Source organism: Thamnophis elegans, chromosome 6 (genome assembly GCF_009769535.1).
Source record: "Thamnophis elegans isolate rThaEle1 chromosome 6, rThaEle1.pri, whole genome shotgun sequence".
Classification (NCBI taxonomy): domain Eukaryota; kingdom Metazoa; phylum Chordata; class Lepidosauria; order Squamata; family Colubridae; genus Thamnophis; species Thamnophis elegans.
In genome coordinates, this window is record NC_045546.1 from 23,133,911 (window position 1) to 23,158,500 (window position 24,590).

At 38.8% G+C, this 24,590-nt stretch overlaps 1 protein-coding gene across 1 annotated transcript in view; it reads right to left on the bottom strand.

Moving 5' to 3' along the window:
* The window catches only part of FLT3 (fms related receptor tyrosine kinase 3), a 66,515-nt gene that overhangs the window by 34,300 nt on the left and 7,625 nt on the right, over window positions 1-24,590 (bottom strand). The window contains exons 2-9 of the mRNA XM_032219939.1: window positions 23,384-23,505; window positions 17,087-17,292; window positions 14,318-14,433; window positions 7,818-7,932; window positions 5,113-5,255; window positions 3,354-3,487; window positions 2,558-2,711; window positions 903-1,068 (exon numbers count right to left, since the gene is read on the bottom strand). Of these exons, the coding sequence (XP_032075830.1) occupies window positions 903-1,068; window positions 2,558-2,711; window positions 3,354-3,487; window positions 5,113-5,255; window positions 7,818-7,932; window positions 14,318-14,433; window positions 17,087-17,292; window positions 23,384-23,505 (1,156 nt within the window). The remainder of the gene's footprint in view (window positions 1-902; window positions 1,069-2,557; window positions 2,712-3,353; window positions 3,488-5,112; window positions 5,256-7,817; window positions 7,933-14,317; window positions 14,434-17,086; window positions 17,293-23,383; window positions 23,506-24,590) is intronic.

Here is a 24,590-nt window from a genome sequence, read left to right on the forward strand (position 1 = left end):
GATTTTTTGTCGGGACAAGGAGTTTGCTTCATGCTCTTGGTAAGACTAGGTCAGAACAAGTGGGACTTATCATCAATAGTGCTGCTACTGTACTATCAGAACAAACTCTGGATCCTGCATCATTCAGGGACCTCCTGATTCAGAGCCATGGGCTTTAAAAAGTTCACCAAAAATATTGCCTTGCTGGTCCTCATTACTGTCTGATAGAAGGACGGAGAGATAATTAATAAACTAATACTGGAAGAGAAGAGGGGACATGGAGAAGAAAGAAATGAAAATGAAAGTAACTTCAAGACACACAAATAACTTTTGCTGTAAATTTCTCTGCCCTGGTATCCCTCAGTATCACTTGTTCTATACCTCAGTTTTAAAAATAGCCTGGTTCTGGTAGCCACTATTGTCAATTTTTCACACTTTGAACCTGGAATGGTGTTAAGAGCATACTGGGAAATTCATCAATATATTCCTCAGGAATTAATTCATTTTGTTTGTTTGTTTGCTATTTATCTATTTATTTATAAGTCTTAAGTTCATATCCCAAGGGAGAAGACTGAACTCAACCAAACTGAAGCACCTTCAAGTCAGATCAATGCTTACATTTTTACACAAAAATCTCTGCAACTTCAACATGCTGAATTACAGCGGGATGCATTCAAATCTTTCTGCTGCATTATGGGAAAAAATGTTACACAGCCCCCCGATTTGACAAGGCACTGGTAGGATTCGCCACATTAAAGTTCTCTGTCACTGAACTTTTTAATTTAATTGGAGAAACAATAGATTGCGGCATACAAAAAATAAAAACATATGCAACAAATAAATAGCATAGCTTTAAACATCTTAGAAGTGGAGAAAATGCGCCAAAGCGCATAGCAGCAAAGTAATCAAAGAAAGTGAATTACCTGTAAGTGTCTGTGTAAGTTTGCTGACATGGAAATGACATCTGGGAAAATATCCAAATGCATCTGATTGGTGGATAGGCTTTAAGTTTAACTTCAAGGCAGGTATCTTCGTCTATGCCAACTTCAAAATCTTCCTTTGCATTGGTTATATTGATAAACCCTTTATCTGTTAAATGATAGATCAACATTGTGTGGCAGAATTCAGTATTTATTTGAAGGACATATTTGAACATAAGCACTTTTGGTATTCCTTGGTCTACAGCAATTAAACGACTATTGAATGGACGGATGGCAGACTTTCATTCTGACAGGGGCAAAAATATGAGAACACATATGAGGCCCACCTAGATCATTTTTTATATAGTTCAGCTATATGTTTACAAGTAGTAGTGGCAGCTAAATTTGCTTAGGAAGATTAGAGGCTGATCTTTAATGTGATAACATTCCCTTGTTATATTGTATATTCCTTCACAATACTGTATATTCCAGAGAATAGAAGTTCTATTTGACTCTCAATTAATAGACATTGGTTGCCATTTCTTTCTCCAATAAAGATGGTGTTAAATTATAATTTTCATAATCATCCAATAAACATGGTCATTGCTACCTTTATTGAAAGGCCTATCTCTAAACATAATAACTTTTGAATACAAAATTTTGAAACTAACAGAGTTAGTAAGCCTTGCAATCAGAGCATAACATGTTTACATTATTTTGACTTTTCATCAGTAGCTCCTTTTAATCTATCAAAAATTATATTTTGCAAAAAGTATGTTCTTTCTGTACAGAAGAAAATAGATTTAAAAATTGCTGGACAATTATATGCATGTTTGAATAGGATTCCGAAGATCTGAAGAAGTGTAATTTAAGTCAAATAACTCAAGCATAGTAACATTTCTGTTCTCCTATACCATAGGTGGACAATTAATTTTCCCAAGGGGCCATGTGAAAAACTGGGGTTGTGAAGGCATATAGGCACCCATGGGCTCACCTATGTAAATTAAAAAAAAACATTCAAAATAAAAGCAATGCAATTGTATTGCATCCATGATATACACTTATTTACATTTGACTTCTAATTTTGGATTGATATCATGCGGGCCAGAAAAGGAGTGATACTGGAAATATCTAGCACATTTGAGTGCTTATTTTTCCTCCCCTTTTAGCAAAACCAAATATTCATTTGCATCAAGAATAATAACAATTATTAGTTCAAACCCCTATTACAATTGAAATTAACCATAGTTAAATCAATCATGTGACTATATGATAAGCCCAGAAAAGAATGGAGAGACTGTCTAAAGTGGAATGTTCTAAGTCTCTTAAATTTTAATTAGAAAGTTTGAGGGGGTAAGCCACAAGTAATCATAGAATCAATGTTTCAGTTGCCAATTTCTAATGGAAAAACAAGGAAATTAGATTCTTATACCTTTGCACAGACTCAGAGGACCTTAACTGGCCAATAACCCTCCATCCAATAATCAAGAGAAAAATTGGCCACAATCCACTGGCATGAGATACAGTATTTGGGGGTGGGTTTGGGGGAATGACAACATGTGTTTATCTTCATTGTCAACATTCTATAGAAAAAAACATATATTTTATCCTATCAATTACCTCTACTGCATATATCAACGTAAGTAAATATGTCTTACCTAAAATTCTAACTATAGCAGTTTTCTTGGCAGCAATTTCTTCAGAAGAACAAGTATAATTACCATCATTATGTTGTTCCACGTGTGACATAAATGCATACAGAGTCTTAACCCAAGATGAACTCAATAGCAATCTTCCTTCTAGCGTCATACTCTAAATGTTTAAATAAAGATTAGGATGTAAGAGCCCATAGCTTTTATTCAGGAGGGACCTATGTAAAGTTTCACATTGGGGGATATGTTAGTGGTGGATGAATATGGAGATTTTCAGTCATCCAGGTCATGGAGGTCCCAAAGGTGTTTTTTTTTTCCCAAGAGGCAACTGGACTTTGTTATTTTGCTTTCAATATGTTTCACTTCTCATCCAATCAGCTTTTTGAACTCTGACTGGATCCTTCCATTCCCCACCATCCAGTCAGGGCTGAAAAGCTTCTTGGATCAGAAGTGAAATATCAAACTGAGAGCAAACTCTCAAACCAAACAAACAAAGGAACAGTTTAACATTATAGAGTAGGAAAGGAATTAACCTTTAAGAACAACTCCAATGTAATGTAAGAAAGGAGGCTATTAAAAGAAACCTAGCAAGTTAAGAATGCTGAACAACTCAAACATTTTATAAAGAGAACGGTTAGTATGTTTCATAACAAATTGAATGTAGTTAACTGTTCTTATTTGAATTGGGAAGTATGAGAAATGAAGTATGCTAAAATCATACATTTTATGTCAGTTAGTATTTAATATAACCAGTGGGAGTTGTTAGTAGTAACTATCACAGGAAAATGGACCATTTCATTACCTTTTTTAATTGCTTGTTTCCAAAATGCCACTTATTTCCAAACTGAGAAGTACTATATTTGGATCTGCATCTTAAGAACAGTGGATCTCCAACTCTGAGAAATAGTTCCTGCCCAGGGCTTTTTCCACTCAGATCTGTATTTTGACCAAACACCATAAACCAACATGCTGAAATCTTTTATAACTTCTACTATTAAATAATACAAGAGAGTCTTATTTTTCTAGGGTGAGACATTACAGTTCTTGCAATTGGTGGGTTAGGGGATGCCAGAGTGAGCTGGATATTCTATGTGACTCATAAATGGTAAACTGCTGGCCTATGATTTAAAGTCTAAGAATGTATTTGTGCCCCTTGGTTTAGGGGAGGGGTATCCAATTTTGGCAACATTAAAACTTATGGACTTCAACTCCCAGAATTCCCCAGCCAGCATACCAAGCCAATAAAAAATCAATTTATCAAAACCTTAAAATTATTTCCCCAGTTTATACAGATATAAATTAGAACATGTAAAGAATGCATTGTAACATTTTGCACCAATATCAGTCTTATACATAGCATATACACAAAGAGTGTTATTTACTTCCAACAAAAGAGTTAAGGTTAAAGTCAGAGTTAAATTGCACTGTTATTAAGATCTGTAGCTCATGTTTGAGCTTGTGCATTTGAATCTGATTATATGCAAAAGCAACCAAACATATTTACCAGTCTCTCCCAGATATAATAATAAATCATCTAAACATTTGGTTGACTTTGGGACCAGCCATAATAATAATATAAATTTATATGCCGCCTGACTCCCAGTTATTTTGCTTAGATATTATGCTTCAAATCCAGTTATAGCTTTAAATATTGGGGAGGAGGGGGACTTTTAAATTCTTTATGGAGTGAAGCAGTAAGAACAATCCTCTGGCTATATGCCCATGAGTAGTTCTTTCTGTGCTGAAGTTTATTCTTGACTTTAGGAATCCGAAGGCACAGTTAACATAAATTAATATATTCTAAGCTATATAGCCTAAGACACAAGCCTAAGACTGAAAATCAAGCTTGTCAGATGTTACATCTTTTCCATCCTGCTCTACGGAGTAGAGAGTTGGTCTCTGGCAAAAAGTCACTTGAAGAGACTAGAAGCATTTGAAATGTGGATTTACAGGTGGCTGTAACGTATATGCTGGGCTGACAAAATCAGAAATGAGGAGGTGATAGGCCACCTGGGAAGGCAAAGGGAAATCATCAAAGCCATTAAAAAGTGAAAGTTATAATGTTTTGGACATGTGATGCGACACCTGGAAAAATATGGTATACTTCACTCAGGGGTGGGTTCTGGTAGAGACTACTTCCAGTTCACTCAAGGGCGTGCTGCTGATTGCTCTGCGCATGCGCGGAAGCAAAAAACAAGATGACGGTGCCCATGGCGCCGCCAGGACAACCAATTCAGGGGGGTGTCAGGCCTGGGTCACTGCCGGTTCCAGCGACCCAGGCCAGCAAGCTACTACTGGTTGGGCTGAACTGGGCCAAATCGGTAGGAACCCACTACTGACTTCACATAATCCTCCAAGAAAGATTGAAGGCAAATGAGATCCAGGCAGAAGAACATCATGGCTTCAAAATCTAAGGGATTGGTTTGGATAAAACTCAGCAGCACCTTTTTTGCAGCTGTTGATAAAAATAGGACTGCCAACATGTTCACCAACGTTCAATGACAGATATGAAACAAGAGCAAGTTATCCTAAGGCAGACTCAGTTTGTACTGGTGTATTACCTATTGTATAAAGCTCTGTGCATACTTTGCCCAGATTATTAGTTGCACAGCACCATACATGTGGTTCAAATAACAAGCCCTTTTCTCTTAAGGAAAGCTGTGCTTTCTGCTTTTTCATCAGGTCTTCAGGAACAAATCTACACCTACAAATCAAAATAGCAACAGATTAATATAAAATGTTGGCGATGGTAATATTGATTTAAATGATAATCCTCTTCATAACGTTTTAGTATAGCAAAAAATATAGCAGTGCGAGTAATGATTTTCTATTCTTTACAGGTCACATGTACAGAACTTTATGCTGCTTCCTAAATAAAGATTAATCAATTTATTGTCATTTAGGAACGGGGGAAAAAACTATCTCTGAATAATTTAGTGATTATTTAAGTTAGGAATTATGCTTCATCGCTGAATAGCTGTAGCTGTGTTTCAAAATGCCCACAGTTACAATGAGGTACAGTAGATGGGATTGTGATAACTGCAAAATACTTATATGTTTTATTGTAAACTGCTAAGTTTAATATAAACTGAATGAGCACCATCGTCGATAATGCAGGGGCTCATATACCAAAGATCTGCGTAAAATCTACTCCTACTTGCTGGCTCCCCGTTTTGAGTCCCATTGCACAACCAGCTCTACGAAGGCAGGAAGCCTTAGTGAAGGAGTACAACAAAATTATGAGAAACCCACTTCTTCCTGTGCACACTGATTTTCCTCATCTATCAATTGGCAGGCTTAAATCCAGGAAGCCCTCTCTGGCACTCACTCAACAGCTACATAACAACTTTGACATCAACACACAATGGAAAGCCAAATGGGCTGCTGAATGCCCAGATACTGGCAGTTACATAGATGACCCTACACAAAAGGTGCCAGGTTTTGACCTTCCTCGCTAGCATTGGTCAACTCTGAACAGGATCCGTACCAAACATGGTATCTGCCAGTACTCATTGTTTAAGTGGGGTCTTGTCTCTACCCCTAAGTGTGACTGTGGTGCTCCTTGGCAAAATATCCATCACATTGTGTCTGAATATCCATCAAAAGCTTACACCAGCCCAATCAAAGGTGGTATTCCCCCAAACCGGTAGGGGAAATTGTGGGTGGCTCCGCCCACCCGCCCCAGTTCTATGGCATCTCATTTAGACCCTTTTAAAAGGCAAAGCGTATGTGCGGAAGGCTGAGCTCGTGCGAGGATGTGCATACTCACATTTGCGAACCAATAAGGAAGGTAAGTGAATACAATCCCTGAGACCAATATCTGAGTTTTTCCAAATAGAGCACCCTGTCCTTGAATGGCTGGGTGGACTGGACATTAACATTTGAACCACTATAAGTCCATGTATTTGACATACATTACCGTATATACTCGAGTATAGGCCGGCCCGAATATAAGCCGAGGCACCTAATTTTACCACAAAAAAACTGGGAAAGTTATTGACTCGAGTATAAGCCTAGGGTGGGAAATGCAGCAGCTACCAGTAAATTTCAAAAATAAAAATAGATACCAATAATGTTTTTGAATATTTATTTCAAAGAAAAACAGTAAACTAGCTCTGGGACATTGTTATGTGGCTGCTTGCCATAACAAGGAGGAGGTGGGACATCGTTGCAGAGCGGCAGGAGGGGGAGGAAGGGGAATCGTAAGACAGCCCTGCATTACATTAGAACGTGAGGAGGGGGGATGGTGCGGTGCGCGCTGCGCGGCAAACTGACACAGAGGGAGGGGAAACTCACAGGGGCGCCAGGCCATTCCCAAGCGTCACCCAGCGGCATGGCCCCGCCCCCTTTTCTCCTCCATTTCGGGCAAATTTTTCACTGACTCGAGTATAAGCCGAGGCGGCTTTTTTCAGCCCAAAAAGTGGGCTGAAAAACTCGGCTTATACTTGAGTATATACAGTAAATAAAAACCAAAGATCTCAGTCCACTATATCAATCCTTATTTGACTACTAAAGACTCTTAGTTGTTTGACAGGTTTCAGTGGCAGCTCAGAACAACTACAAATTCTTGTAATCTAGGCTGTGCTACCCAAAATCTAAAGCAGGTGTTGTCTGGGCATTTAAATGTATAACCAAATATAAGGGGAAGTTGGTTCAAACATTCTCTGAAACTTAATTCCTAGGTTTCTTACATTCTAGAAACAATGAGATTTTTTCCCCTAAAAGAGTGATATTGCCTACAGCTCTCATAGCCATTAGACATAGCAAGAAACTTGAGGGCAGGAAGATCATTTTGCACTTTCAATGGATGAATATGGAAGTTATCGGAAATAAGTTCCATATAAATAAGTTCATAGCATTTACCATAGCATTCTGTCAATTTGCTACATGCCATCTTCTTTTAGAAAAATATCTCAATCAAAGAACTACCATCTCAGACAAACAGTAAACAACAGCCTAATCAAGGAACCACCAGGAACAATCATGCCAACACTGTCAGACCAAACCACTTATATATAAACAGAAAGCAAATCCCACTCCCTTCTAGTACTGATGATGTAACCTGGTTGGGTACTGAAGCCTTTGCAAGCAAACCAAGCTCAGAGAGCCCTCAAGGAGCCCACAGTTCAACACTGAGCTACAAATATTTTCTTCTATGGGCATCTTCTCTCAGTGGGAAGAGGGACAAATATACATAAATAATACAAACATTGAGAGTCCCAGAAAAGAAAAGGGAAAAAAAAGACAATAGTTTGGAGCCACATACTTGTCATCAGGAACCTGGCAAGGTAACCATTCAAGAACTGGTGTAGGATGTCCTTCTGATATGCATCTCACACTTTCATCTCCATGTTTTATAAAATATGGCTTTTCTGGGCTTCCTATTGAAAATGATGCATATAGTGGGGTGTTTTTTTTTAGTACTTTTTAGGTATGTATGCATTTTGCATATGAATACTAGCTTTTTTTAAAATGTTGATATTAACAAAAAGTATGCAAATATTTTGTCTCTGCTAATATACATAATGAAATTTCTATAGTTGCTCATCTCAGTCTAGTGACCAATTCTCTTGGTTGTTTCTTAATATTTTTCTATCTTTGTAAAACATCTAGAAGCCCTGGTGGTTAGAATGCAATAATTCAATTCTAAAAATAGTACTGCGGGCTAACTCTGTCCATAGTCTGAAGTTCGATCCTGACTGGTTGACTCAGCCTTCCATCCTTCCGTGGTCAGTAACACGAGGTCCCAGATTGTTGGGGGCAATATTTGGGGGGTGACATTTGTAAACCACTCAGAGAGTGCTGTAAAGGACTATGGAACAGTATATAAGTCTAAGTGCTATTGCTATCTTTGCTTCCATCATGTCCCTACACTTCCTCATAAATTGCCTTTTGTTACTTCGACTTCTCAGCTTTCACTTTTTGTGGATCTCATCAGTTCCATCCAACTATGACTTTCTGTGTGTATTGTTTTGTGATTCAAATCTCATTTATTCTCTACCACCATTTATTCTCTCTCAAATCACAAAAATATTTATTTCATGCTAGGTTTCATGCTAGGTTCTTGATCCTCCATTTAGTTAATTTAGTTAATTAGTTAGTTTTAGTTAATTAATTCAGCATCCATTAATTCCTGATCCAAACTTTTCTTGTGTTACCATTCCCAATGCATATATGTACTGTGTATGCATGCATGTGTGTATATGTGTTTGTTTGTTTGATTATTTATTTATTTAACTTCTTTCATTTCTTTGAGACTGTCAAGTTCATTTATTCATTTATAAAAATCTGAGTTTCCCCAATCAATTTGCATTATAACATGTACCTATTTTGGTGTCCAGTTAAGTCTTCTGATATGTATACTTACAGTTCAATTTACCTAATCTATATTGTTTTTGCACTTTTACATTATTTTCATGAATCTTTTTTTTATGCAAGCCAGCACAATATATTTTTTAAAATAAAAATCAAAAAATTAGCACTGCTATGAAAAAAAATGAGAACTCTGAATTGAAATGATAACAAAACTTCATCTTGACACTGGCTAAAAAAATACAACATTAGGCAAATTAGTATTTAACATTAAGTTCTTTCCTTCATCAATGCTAGAGGCATTTTCTAAATAATTACTGGCCATGCTTGGAGTGGGGGTGGGTGGGTACAGATAATTTTTTGGAATGGAGATAATTGGCTATGTTTAGTCATGCAAGTACACCTTTAATAAAATATGAATAAATACTGTATATAGGCTACAGTACAAACTATATTTGATTAAATAACCTTCTGAGTAACTAAAGAAGCCAGGAAGCTTTTGAATAAAAATTGTAGGGCTTGTTGCAATCGGGGGAAAAAAATCAAGGTACTGAGTGATAGAGTGACGTTATCTTCCAAGCCAAACTCTTAACTAGGAGCCATGATTTCCAAATGAAATTCATTGAAAACTAATTAGCAGAATAGCTTCCTTTATTTGCCAGCTTGTCCAAAGCTGAATCAAAGTGCCTAGGCATGTTGCAAAAAAGGGCATTCATCTCAGTTTATCATTTGAGAGTGTGGGTGGGTGGGTGTGCACATGTGCGCGGGTCCATGTATGAGAATTGAACTTTGGTGTTGAACATTTAGTCCAATTATTTGTATCAAAAACAGAACTGTATAAGGTTATTACTATATCCTAATTCTTATTTCAGCAAACTTCCTCAAACTGTGAATTAGACGGCCAACTGCTATGCTGTGCAGGAATTGTGGAAGTTGCTGTTGCAACAGATCTGAGAGAGTCTTAGAGCACATATTTGATTACTGAAAGCAAATTGTATGGTTTTTATAGTTACTTTATCTGGGTTAATATTTTGGTTTAAAATAATGCCTTGAAAAGTTGGGCGGAGTTGAGGCTTAGATGAAGAAAATCCATGCATGCACCTTTCCCCCCAAAATCCCATCTCAGTTATCTAAATCATACAATGATTATGTGATGCTAGTTTTTCAGCTAGTGCAATCTGTTCCGCCAAACTCTTTAACAGAAAAATCCTCTTCTTGATAGAACTCCTGCATTGCATTACTCATGGCCCTTGGAGTCAACTTCATGTGGTCTGATTTCAACAAATTTGTAACTTTATCTTTATTTATCTATATATCTTTATTTCATGTTTTGGGCTGTTTTGTGCACGGAGTCCTGCTCTGGTTATTAGTAGTTCGTGTTCCCTTGTGTTCTGAGTAGTGTAAAAACTGGAAAGGCCACGAAAAATGTCAGTTTTGAGCAGCAATAATTTCTCATGCAAAAGCTAAAGTCTCAAGTTCAGTTCAATTCCTAGCGAGTTCATGAGCTTGTAGGTTTCTTTTGACAACCGTATAAAAAAACTTTGCATTGCTTTTCATCCCCCTGAGATTTTTTGATGGTTTTCAATTCTAACAAGGCCCAAGCTTGTTTAGGTTTTTGAAATCAACCGACGGCAGCTTGACGTTGCCCTCTAGGTGGGCAACTCTTCTAGAGCTTCAACATTAGCCATTTGCTCCCCAATTCTTAAAAATATAATTTCTGACTCTCTTATACTTTTTAAAAAGGGGAAAGTTGGTAATTATTTTTAAATAGCCTCATTTCAAAGACTTCGAAGACATTAAAGTTCCATGAGCTACTATTTTTATACAAGTTGGCAGCAATTTGTCAAGTACAAAACAGGGGCGTGGAGGGCAAAACCTATGTTTAGAATTAGGAACCACAAGTTGTTCTTTTGCTTTCCGTACAGAGTTCACTCACACAGCAGCCCCACTCTCGGTTATCTTCGTGTTATCAGCCTAATTTAAGTGGCATGGTAGCTTTCGGCACTGTTGCAGTCAAACTTTTGGGAATCAGAAACTCTTCTTGACAGATCACAGCTCATTCAGAGAACAACCAGTCAATCCTGTTATTCCAGGAGGCTTAAAAGTGTCCCAGCGCTACTGTCATGTCAGATTGATACTTTAAACCTTAGGGCAGTGATGGCTAAACTTTTTGTTGTTGGGTGCCAAAAATGTGAGGGTGTGCACGCAATAGCATGCATGCAAGCACCCATAATGCAAAGCGCTCCCTCATATGTGCATGCATGCACAATCCGCCACAAGCTCCCCGCACATGCGCCACACTACTTGACTCCATGTGTTTCCTTTGGAGGGCCGGGGGAGGTCCCTGGAGGAAATTTCTTCTGGGGGAGGGGCAGAAGTTAGGCCCGTTTTTCACTCTCCCCAGGCTCCAGGGGTTTTCCTGGAGCTGGGGAGGGTGGAAACGGCCTCCCCCAGCCCTCTGGAAGGCTGAAAATCAGCTGGCTGGCGCACACATGTACTCTGGACCTGATGGCTCGCATCTCAGCAGATATGGCTCCATGTGCCACCTGTGGCACGTGCGCCATAGATTTGCCATCATGGCTTTAGGGAAACATGAATGGACTCAAAGCATTTCAGAGATTTTCTTTAAGAAAGTTGAAACTGCTCTAGCTCTAAAGTAGTGAGGAGAGTGGATAAATATCCCACAATAATGGAACAAACATGGAAGGTGGATTATAAATAGGAAAAAAAAGGACAAATCATTCAAGAGCACAGCATCCAAAACATTTTCAAGTTTCAAAATTCCTCATTTCTACCCATTGATCTCTCCTTTGAATGTTAGTCATTGACATCTAGGCAATGCCTTTATGTATTATCAAGAAAAGCTCATGCTTTAATGCACCCCATGCCAAAGGGAATGCCCTTGATATGTAGAGACCAAAATGTAGAAATAAGGTACTCTGGAATTGGGTGGCCTATAAATCCATTAAATACAATATACAATACAATTATTGTGATTAAATAGAGAGATAACATATGCCAGTGATCATGGTTAACCTTTTTGGCACTGAGTGCCGAAGCTGGAGTGCGTGTACACATGTATGTATGCATGCGTGCCATCGCCAGCTGCTCTTCTGGGTTTCATGCATGCACGGACTGCAGCCTCGAAGTGAGCAGTTGGCTAATGTGCACGCATACCAGACCAACTTGCGGGCTCACCATGCTCGACACAGAACCTGGAAGAACAGCTGGCGACAGCATGCATGCCCACAGAGAGAGCTCTGTGTGTCACCTGTGGCACGCATGACAGAGGTTCGCCATCACAGATATATGCCATTTTGATGGAGAAGACTATGAGCAAGAACAGGTTTGGGCACCAGTACTTTTTGGTGCATAGCTAGGACTTTAAACTTTCTTTACTCTTCTTGAAAGAGTCCAATCTATGGGGTATATCCTAGTATGCCCTCGAACTCCAAATAGGCAGGACTATCTTGAATTGAAACAGGTACATGGACCTGTACCATAGCACATTGGTTGAAGTTAATCTTCTTTCCCACAGGTTTGAGTTCTTTTCTTCTTATTGAGGACAATTACAAATCAATATGGTACAGACCAATCTCACAAAAGTTTTAATCTCCTGGCTTCTCCACTGAGGTATTCCTAAACATGGATTCTGAGTGTGCACTCATGCATTTAATCAACCTATCAAAGACCTGGAAACCCAACAAAATCAACCTATTCTACTCTAAGAACATTTTAAGAGCAAGTCAAGTTCCATTTATGAACCAGTGAGATACACCAGTTAACTGTTTCTAAATGCCAAAAAGCACTTATGTTAACACGCTTCAATGCTCCTCACACAGCAGTTTTGGAGAGTTGATTGAAAAGTCCCATATGAGCTAAGATTATGTCCCTGCGTCAAGGGACTATTGAAACCGCAATTAATCTCTTGCTATATTGCACCCTCAATAAGGGTTCAAAGACCTACACTCTAACTTATTATCTGTAAAACACCATGGAAATTCTCTTTTTTAATGTTGCTGTTGTTATTATCAGATCAGTATGAGTTAATTTCCTTAAACACAGCTAAATTTTGCTTTTCTGTCTGTAAAATGAGGCAGACTTTTCTTATCCATTGACAAATCCACTATCCGCCTGTAATATTCAGTTATTATAATTACAAAAAATATTTATATTCATACCCCATATATTCATATATGCAAGTGACAGATATGTCTCCCTGTTCAATCTCCTGCACAGGAGCTAACTGTAATTGATGGGGAACTTCAAAGTCTTTGTTCTCTTTTATTTTCTTTAAATTTGACCTGGAAGGGCTTTCAGGCTGATAGCACCTAAATGCTAGTAGTCCAAAGTTACTGTTGAAGTCTGCCTTTATCCTCAAGAAAGAAAACATGAACGAAGAGTAGAAAAAGACATTTGCAAATGTAGTGATAAAATTTCATGAATGATGAAGGATGATTATACAATAAGAAACACTTTCAGTAGGACCTTTGGACTGGATAGCTTTTCAAAGGAGAGGCAATTTACAGGCATCCTTTCAGAAGGTTAGCTGTATGGGTTCTATTTTTTTAAAAGGAGGAATATACCTGTAATTATATAGCAATTGCACTTAGACATATACCACTTCACAGTACTTTACAGCCCTCTCTAAGCAGTTTACAGAGTCAGCCTATTGCTCCCAACAATCTGGGTCCTCATTTTACCAACCTTGGAAGGATGGAAGGCTAAGTCAACCTTGAGCCAATGAAACTCGAACTGCTGAACTGCTGGCAGTCAGCAGAATTACCCTGCAATACTGCATTCTACTGTAATCACTGTACCACCAGGGCTGTTATATAACAACTTCCTAAAGCAAAATGCCTAATAATTAAAAACAAAAATAAGGATATTCATAACTATAAAGAAAGTACATTTGGCTGCAATACATTTTGAAAGTTATCAATGAAAATTGATAAACAACTTTTATATAAACTTAATTATCATCCATTTGTTGAGCTTGAACAAAATCAATACATTTTACAAGCCATATTAACTTCCTTATTTATCAACATTAACTATATATTTAATTCTGATCTTTGCTACCTGCTATTATTATTTTAACTATTCTTAGTACAATTAATATACAATACCTTATAAATCTACACATTCTGTATTTATAAATAGCAATAAAAATAATATTAGAATACCACAGCAATTGACAGCTTGTTCTTTGTTAATTATTACATGTCATTATTCTGAAATAAATTAAAGTTTATATATAATTAAGGTAGGAGGAAAATCTGCTTTAAATGAAGTCTCCAGCAATAACATGATAATCATGACACATTTTATTTAATGCATGTAGTATTAAATAAATAGCTTTAAATACTTTTTAAAGGTTTGTACTTAAAATATTAACTGGGGCGGCGTGCTCATTGTAAAATAAGATACGAAACCTCCATGTGTCATACTTACTCCTTATATACAACGTAAATACTATAGTGTAGTTACTGGTTTCAGTTGTAATTAACAGTGTGTGATTTCCCTCTTGGGTTTCTTTGATTCTTGGGAACTCCACTGAAATGATATGCCTGTTGAGACAGAAAACAAGACTTCCTTTATGAAATAATTATGAAAAAAAGTTTCAGGGTGTGGAACTACGCCAAGATGACAACAAGCAAAAAGGAAACAAAACCTTGCATATGGACCAGAAAAACCATTTCATTAATCACCTACAGAATTAGGTTAGCCACAATGACGGTTCTTCTCTACTTACACTTCTCTGGAAGTTCTTGAAATCTCTACAGTTCCAAATGATAGTGGTCTCTTGCTCATTCCAAGAAGAGGAAGAGATCATACTTTTAGCTTCAATATGCAACTTCATTACATATTTCATTTAGAAAGACTGGTAGACTAATATAAGCAGTGTGGTTCTAACTGCAGGTTAGAATGGGTCAATTAAACCTGTGAATTTTAGCAGATAACTCCAGGTGGTTTGTCAGAGTATGGACATCGCATTCCTTAACTCATTTCAAGTTTCTGATTTTATTTGCAGTCTACTGGCAGAGCTAATAGCAATGTAGTTGCCGCTTCTCCCTCTCTTCCCTTCCTTTCCATTTTATCTAGCAACTGATCCAGATTCAACCAGTGAAAATAGCTGTCTGAGAGATAAATTTGATCCTCTCTATTCCTATCTACCAACATCACTTTTAATACAGCAATAGGCTAAATGGCATAACGTTATAGTTAAAAGGCATTACTTGTTACTTATAACATATAGCATCTATCTTCTAACTCAGTGGTCCCCAACCTTTTTATCGCCGCGGACCAGTCAGCCTGTGGTAATTTTACCGTGGCCCGCTGAGCGCGCGCAGGGGTGGGGGGGGGCGTTGTTCGCGACGACACATTGATTGTTTATATATCATATATATTTCATTTATATATCATAAAATGTTAGATGTTGCATTATTTTCAATATGTATTTGTAAATATATGCCAAATAGATTGCAATCGCTTTCTGGACTTCCTTTAAATTTGCAGGTAAATGCTGCAATAGATATATAGCTCCCATCAGATTGATGATCACCCAAAAATGTTATTCATTGAATTCACTGTGAATCCTTTCTTAGTAAGTGCATTCAAGCCAGCCTACTACTAGCTGGTAGCCTCTCTGTCCATTCACCAAATTATCTGGGACAGGGGTGTCAGAGTGACATCGAAAATGTCAAGGTAATAGCCATGACTATGAAATTAAAAGCCTATTTATTCTTTTATTTGCATCACATAAAAACCAAGATGGTTCCCATCTTGAATTTTTCTAAATACATCCTACATACAACCATGATGCAGGAGTTTTCATTCAGCAAGAAAAAGGAACCGGTGACTTGAGCCAAGTCAACATCTGGAAATCTTATCCCAGTCATATCCAACCTAGCTTATTTTTTGAGATCACCTCAAGGCGAGCTGGAGCGGGACGCGCTGCGCCACGAGTTGGAGAGCTTGGAGAGGCTGAGCGCGCAACTTGGAGAGCTGCGTCTCCGCCGCCTGGAGCCCGAGCTGGCCCGGTGGCAGCAGCAGCTGGAGGGGCTGTGGGCCGACTGCGCCGCTCTGGAGGCGCTGCTGGAGCAGCTCCTGGCCGAGCACGAAGGGCTGCAGGAAGCGCGCAAGCAGCGGCCGGCCGCGCTGCTGTCTGCCCCGCGCGTCCTCCGGGCCGGGCGCTCCGAGAAGCGGCAGCTGGCCTCCGACTACGCGCTGGTGCTGAGCTGGAGCTGCGCGCAGAGCCTGGAGCGATACGAGGCCGAGTTGCGGGCGCTGCAGGAGCTGGAAGGGGGCCGCCTGGGCCAACAGGACCTGCGCAAGCTGCGCGCGCAGAACCAGGAGAGCCGCCGGCGCCTCGAGGAGCTGTGGCGCCGCTGCCGGGAGCTTTGCGCGCTGGGCGAGCGGCTGGAAGAGGAGCGGCTGGCGCAGCAGAAGAGCCACGGCGCCCAGCTGCAGCGATCATGGCTGCGCGGCCCGGTGCCAGGTACTCCACGGCCCGGCACCGGGCCGCGGACCGGGGGTTGGGGACCACTGTTCTAACTAACCGTGGATGGCTCCCAATAAAAAAAAATGTATTGATTGGGAAAACATCCAGAATTCTGGAGAGGGAAATTTGACTTCTAATTTCTTCCATTAAGCTTCTGAAACGTTCTTCCAGCCATGGAGCTTTGATGTCAGAGAAGGAAAGATGTATATGAAACCTGGGAATTAGAAGGTAGCATTGAAAGATTAGGTGAGGATTTGGGTCCATGGGAATCCAAAGCTTTCCTGTTCTTCAATTCTGCCTAATCTAATAGGAATTAAAGGTGAGTCAGTTGTTTGAATAGGCAATTAGGGACACCTCCCTAATTCTCACTCACGGATGAAGCATAATACTCTGCCTTCAATACTCAATACTCCGTAAGAATGAATTAGGACAAGTACAGGAAAGATATTATGAAAAGTTAATGAGGACAAATGCTAAGTGCTGAATATTGGAGCTATAGGTTAAAGGGTGTGATGCAAGAGAATGTTGGTAAGTAGTGTTACTTCAAGAGAGACAAGCAACCATCCAGTTATTCACATCTTTAAAAATTTGAATTACTAAGAAGGGGATTCATGTGTTGCAATTGTTCATTTGAGGTTTTGACACAGGCTCATGTGAAGAGGAACAAATATTACTTTTTGCTCTTCGTATTTTTAATGTGTTTTTGTTTGTTTACTTACCGGTTCTCCAAATCCAGAGAGGAGTTACATTTGGTTTGGATCTCTTTAAAAACCCTATGGCAGATGATGTTCTCCGAAATGTTTAATATTGCTATTAACCTGACATTTTCAAGCACACCAACTTCTACAACCTTGGTGGTTTTGTAGGCATTCTTGGTGTTTTGATTATTCAAGGAACACTGGAGGTCTTCAACATTATCTTGCATCTGCTTTGTAAGAGATAGAAAATATATGTTTACTCTGTTGCACTATTTAACATCTATCTTGCTTTTAGAGAAACAACATTGAAAGATAATTTGCATACAGTTCTCTGTAAGAGATCTGAGAAGCTACCACCAATAAAGGTAGTATTTCCTTCTATCTTTCCCAAATAAATGAGGTCCTTCCCTATCTCTCTTTGTCCTTCCTGCTCAGTCACTGAAAGAGATAGAGAGGTTACACAATTTGATTAAGCAATGAAGGTTGAGGATATCTTTTGTGGTGAATACTATGAGAGGAAACCCTTGGAGAAGACATTTTGAAGTAGAATTTGAATTTGTACAAAGTAATTTCATATGCTTAATTTATTGGAATATGCAAACAAATCAAATTATTCCAATTTTAAACTAGATATATTTTTCCATCAAAAATATCTCCTGCATTTGTTGAATACAATATTCCCATTACAAGCATACTAGGCCTGAAAAACAGCCAGTCCTTAATCTTCATGTTTCGAAAGACTGCTGTCTATCACGTTATGCCTGTTAAATTGAACCTTCCTAAGGGATTTTTTTTCCGTATGTTTGCCATAGTTTGCAAAAATGAATATGTAAGGCACAATCTCACTGTGTCTTGGAATAAGAATTATGAAATGACTGTAGCTTTACTTCCTTTCAGTTTGGGGCAGTATGGAGTTGATAGATATCAAAGTGATTTAAATGATGGAATGAAAATGTTTCTGGCTTGGTTGATACATTGGTTTGACTTTAAAAAAACACATTATTCATTCAGTTACCAACATACTTTTATTATTAATTTACAACCTGATTTTGCATGAAAGGAAAACCTTGTTGTAATAGTTACATTCAGTCATCCAAACTACTGTCTGCCCACTACTGATAGTAAATCAAAGCAATTTAAATGAGTAAGTCAAAAGGCAAAATTAGTATTGAAATTAGAGATGCACTATAGTTAGCCCAGAGTCCAAACACACTTCGACACCCCTCTACCCTTGCAAAGCTAGGAATCCTTCTCAAACAGTGACGTGCGGTGAGGTTTATGGCTGGTGAGGCACTGATATAGTGGTGAGTTTCAAATTTTTTTAGACTTGTGGACTTCAACTCCCAGAATTCCACAGCCAGGCATGCTCAGTTCCGTTTTAAAGCAACAGCATTTGCTTTTCTCCTTTGCGAAAAAGTTTCCTTCATTCTTTTTCTTCTCCCTCCCCCTCCTTCCTCCCTTTCTCCCTCCCCCCCTCTCAAACAGACACACGCACACAGAGAAGTTGGATTGGACTATCTCTCCTACCCCCTTCCCTCTCTCACTCACTCTCTCTCAAACAAACACAAGTTTTATTCAGCTGTGTGTGTGTGTGTGTGTGTGTGTTTGAAAAGGCAACGTGGCTCTGCCTGCAATCAAACTACACTTGGGGAGGGATCTACACTTGAGGATTATGTTTGCATTCCTCCCCCGCCCTCTGACCCACACGTACATTTTCCAGCTGTTTCAGAGGGGATTTCAAGTCTGCTCTTGTTTGTCATCATGAAAAGAAAAAAAAATGTAAAAGGAAAAAGCCAAGAGCTGAGGTCAGGCTGAGCTAGTTGCTGCCAGAGTCACCGTGATAACTCTGCTTAACTGTTTAAAAAAGCCTCTAAAAAGCACCCTCTACAGGAGGAGGCAGGAGAACGATATGCCTCACCTATGTCAGGAATTTTTAGGCTTTTAACCCTTGCTTCACTCTGCTCGAGTTATCATAAAATGCCTAGTCAGACTAGATGAGGCACGTCATTCTCCTGCCTCGTCCTGTAGAGGGCGCTTTTTAGAGGCTTTTTTAAACAGTTAAGCAGAGTCATCCACGGTGACTCTGGCAGCAACTAGCTCAGCCTGACCTCAGCTCTTGCCTTTTTCCTTTTACATTTTTTTTCTTTTCATGATGACAGTGGTGAGGCTCTGTCTCCCCTGCCTCCCCTGACTGCATATCCCTGTTCTCAAAGCTTCATGAAAATTTGTCACTAAATTGTAATTTATAATGTGACAGAAAAAGGACAATATTAAATAAATAGGGAACAGTAATCACATTACATGCATAGGAGTGTTCTAATTTACATTTTAATTAAAGTAAGTAAAATTTTGATTTTGCTTGAATTCTATTCATCTTGGAAGCATAGCTGACAAAGTGTCAGTCAAAGCCATTTATGGTACCCATTAAGAAAAGGGTTGAGCATACCAAAGTTAAATCAGATTCCTCATTGATATGTCTTAATATGCAGTAGTGCCTTGCAATGATATGTCTTTGACTACATGATATAAATATGCTACTAAACCTACTACTAATATGAACAAAGAGTCTAGAGTGACCAAAAATACTGATTACACAGCAGATATCAGAGATAATGATGAAGAAAATGGCAATACGGAAAAGGGAGATATATAGAAGAGCCAAGTCAGGGCATTAGGATAGATACTTAGCAAAGTATGACAGCAAGAAAGAACAAAAGACTGAAAGAGTTTAGGAAAAGAAACACCTGAAATATGACAGAAATGTGGAAAGAAAAAAAAAGGAAGTTATAATTTCTATTTTGGCATGGAAAAGAAGCAAAGTCTTTTGCACAAACTAAAGAGTTTGAGGAGGGAGAGAAAATCTTAATATAGCATAAATTTTAAGATATAAGATTTATGATTTCCTGAACTACTGTGACTAAGTAGACCATGCGGCTTTATTTTCAGCAAACAAGAGGAAAAGAACATAAATTTAGGGAGGATGAAGTCAAACAGCACTTTTGTTCTCACAAACATTTATCCATTTTAGATCATAGCTAAGGTACCGAATGGAGAGACTCCCAAAGGTACTTTTTCCAAAAGGCAACTGGACTTTCTTAGGGTTTTTTTTCCTTAGAAAATATTTCGTTGCTCATCCAAAAAGCTAAACATTTTCTAAAAAAGAAAATATATATAAAAAGAAAAAAAACGAGTTGCCTTTAGGCAGTGGTTCCCAAATTTGGCAACTTTAAGACTTGTGGACTTCAACTCCCAGAATTCTCCAGCCAGCTCTGCTCTGCTGGCTGGAGAATTCTGGGAGTTGAAGTCCACAAGTCTTAAAGTTGCCAAGTTTGGGAACCACTGCCTTTAGGAATAAAGCATCTTTGGAGTGCTCGGAGAGAATAAGTTGGGGATATTCCTCAGAGACATGAAAAAATATATTATGAGGGGATGATATCAGTGGTGAAATCCTCCAAAGTCTGCTACCGGTTTGATAAGTCTGCTACCGAGTGAACACTTGCGCAGTGCTAAAAAAAGAACATTTTGAAGCTGGATGGCAGGGAGGAATCCACTGTGGCACGCGATTTAGATTAGCTAGAAAGCAGGAAATCCGATGAGTCTAGCTAATATAAATCGCGCATCACACCTGATAAGTCGGAAATACCAGTTTGTCCAAACCAGTAACTTTTTTTTTACTATCGGTTCAAGTGAACCGGTAGCATTTTTTACTACCAGTTCAGGCGAACCAGTTCAAACTGGTAGCATTTCACCCCTGGATAATATCACAAGTAGAAAGTGGTTTAGACAATATAGAGAGACAGTTTGCTGGAGTGATTAAGGCACCTTTTAAAAAAAACAGTAGCTGGTGAATTTTAGTCCTGAAGCCAGGTTGGGGAACTGGCTTCAGGAAACCTCTTTCAAAACTTTGCCAAGAAAATGGCATTGTTTAAGTTGTTTAGCAGCCACAGTCAACAGTGACTTGAAGGTTCGCACATGTAGCCAAAAACCTCACTTCAAAATTTTAAGCATAGTACATGGAAATCAGGAAACAAAAGGAGGCAATAAGTATTAACAGTGGAATACCACATGTTTGAAAAAGGGAAGATGAAGATTGCTCAGAAGACCACAAGAGAGTATGGAAACAGAACAGCTGTCAGCGGAGAAAAGATGAAAAAATGTTAGCTTTACAGTTAAGATGAACTATTTTTGGGACTTGTTTCAATTGTTGAAAAAATAATTGAATGCGTAGCTTATGATGGGACCTCATAAACTACGCTTATACTTCACAGGTCAGCACTCCAGACAGCTGCCTGATTATAAAACCAGTTCAGGCTCAGAGAATTAAAGACCTGGAGGAGAATGAAATCCCTTATTATAAAGATAAAATAAAACCTTGACATCCAGTTTTATAATACTTTGACAGGTAGTAGCAACATCCATCATTGTTTGAGCTCACATTCACAGAAAAAGAGCAGTGAAAGGCAATGGGTAAGGGAAAATGCAAAAACATTATTTATAAGTTAGCAAAGAAATAAGTCTTTTGAAAGAGATGAGGTAAGGATTAGTAGATCTCAAGCCATAGCATAGATGGTCCTTATGTAAATGTACAACTCTTCTGGCTTCAAAGCTATCAAACATCCCACCAAGTATCAATTCACTTGGAAGGGAAGGCAATGGTTAAAATCTTGAGTGTGTACATATTTCTGAAACTTTTGCATTAGCAATGGGCAATCAACTATTGTGTATGACTTCATCCTTGTCTGTAGTAAAGATTCAAATCTAACTGAGCCTTGCCCAAAAGTTTTTAGCCAAATCAAACTGCAGAGTAAGTCGTGAAAGATCAGGAAGCCTAGGATTCACTCCAGAGATGAGTTGCTAATCTTTTTACTACTAGTTCAGGTGTGCTTCTGCGCGCACTGCTGTGCGACACTTATGTGCATGCGCAGAAGCTTTTGCACATGCGCAGAAGCATCCAGGCAGGTGGGAGGAGCCTCCCGCTGCCGCGACTACCAGTTCAGGCGATCCAGGCTGAACCTGCAGCAACCCACCTCTGATTCACTCCCAAACCCAGGTTGTAAAGCCTGACAATTTGAATATTTGTTCATTACACCAATTACCATGAGAGGAGAGTCATTGGTTAAGAATCAAGAGTTAGCACGGCGGCAATTGCCTCTCTGGGTGGCAACCCATTAATCATTTGTCTCAACATCTTCTGTGTCAAAGCCATGTGCCAGCCAGAAAGGCCACCAGATGGAACAGAATCTACTGGTGGCAAATGGTCTTTGTATGGAGCTGATATTTGTGGAATTAAAATTGCTTTGGTGGGTTTGGAAGCCAGAAGACACAGAGAAAAGCTGGTGACAGAAGAAGATGTCACCTAAGACATTTTAAAACAGCATTTATCTACCCAAGCCTCAAGAGGGTAGAGTCCACATCCAATGGAACAATGCAAACAAATTCTGATTACAACTTGATTTACAACTATTTGTTTAGTGGCTGTTTGAAGTTACAGTGGCATTAAAAAGGTGACTTATTGCCTATTTATGACCATTATAGTATTCCCGTGGTCACAGGATCAAAATTCAGGTGCTTGGCAACTGGTATGTATTTATGACACTGTCATATCATGGCCCCATTGCACTGTCCTGAGGTCATGTGATACCATTTGTAATCTTCTCAGCAGGCTTCTGACAAGCAAAGTCAATGGGAGAGCTGCAGTGATTTGCTTAGCAACTGTGGGGAAAAAAGGTTGTAAAATGGGGCAAAACTTATTTAACAACTGCCTTGCTTAGTAATGGAAATTTTGGGCTCAATTGTAGGTTGAGGATTGTATTTCACCTGGGAAAGGTGAAGAAACAGGCAATGACAATATTGAAGGACTGGATGATCTTCACAATGAAGAAAAATTGAAAGTTGAGACTCTTTAGCTTACTGAATAACTGACTGAGTGGGTGAGGAAGATGTGTACTCTATGGAGAAAGTGGAGAGGAAGAAGACATATCCTTTGCTCATAATGCTAGAACCCAGGATTAGTGAAACTGGATGGTGGTAAGTCCAACATGCATGAAAACAGGAAGGATTGTCTGTAATTAAATCATGCAAGATTTCAATTCATTAATTACAGGCATTCCTTGCAATGCCCACCAGGTAGCTTTAAGTGGAGCTTAAACTTGTTTCACACTGTAAAAAAATAGTAGAGAATGTTATATTATATTCCATAACAGAGACACACTGTCTTCAGTATAATGTGATGGAGAACATAAACAGGAAGATGCTATTCTGTGGCACAGATGGGACTTTGGTCCTATTCAACATTTTTATACTTTAATTTTCCTTTACCTTGAGAGAAGCTGAAGAATTCCAATTTCTTGAAGCATTGTTGTGTTGTTTGATTAAAAAGCAAGTTATCTCAAATGTAGTTTGGCTTATCACAACAGTGGATGTCACTGTAAGAATCAGAGCTGCCAAAAAGGAAAACAAAAAATGTACAATGAAATCAAAACGTAAACATGCTGAATATATTGTGGTGTTTTTTTTCAACCCACTGTCCCTTTTCCCATTCATTTGTCCCTCTCAATTAGTAAATTTCTCAGTAAATCAAATAGATAGAACATAAAACATAGCATAATAGGATTGGAAGAGACTTTGTAGGTGTTCTACTCAAAACCCTTGCTCAAGCATGAGACCTGGACAATTGGGTATCTGATCTCTTCTTGAAAATCTCCAGTGATGAGCAGCCACGACTTCAGGAGGTAAGCCATTCCACTGATTAATTGTTCTCAATGTCAGGAAATTTATCCTAAGTTCTAGATTGGAGCTGTCTTTAATTATTTTTCACCCACTACTTCTTGTCTAGTCCTCAGGTGCTTTGGATAGGTCAACTCCCTCTTCCCTGTGATAACCCCACAAGTACTAAAACACTGCTATCATATCACCCCTCTTTTTAGTAAATTAGGCATACCTACTTCCCTCAATTTTTCATCATATGGTTCAGCTTCCAGACCAGAGGTGAAATGCTACTGGTTCGGGCTGGTTTGACTGAACCGGTAGTAAAAAAAATACTTAAATAAATAAAATAAAGTTCTGACGAGAACTTAAAAAAAATATTTTTTTGAATTTTTTAATTACCTGTTCACCTGAACCGGTAGCAAAAAAAAAAAAACACTTTAGAAAGTTTTTTTTAAGTTGCGATGATCATCTGTGCGATAATCAGCTGTGCTGTGTTGGAAGTTTTTAAAAAACTTTAAAAAGCATTTTTTAAATTACTGATCAGCTATGCGACAATCAGCTGTGTCTGATTTTCTGTGAGGTTCCTGCTTGTTGCAGGGGATATTTTGTGTGAAGTCCAGCTGCTTATACATTGTATGTGAGTCAGTTGTGCAGCCATGCCCACCCAGTCACATGACCATGAAGCCTCCCCCACCTGGTCACCTGACCACCAAGCCATGCCCACAGAACCAGTAGGGAAAATTTTTGAATTTCACCACAGTTCTAGACCCCTTATCTTTTTGTTTTTCTCTGCACTCTTTCTAGGGTCTCAATATCT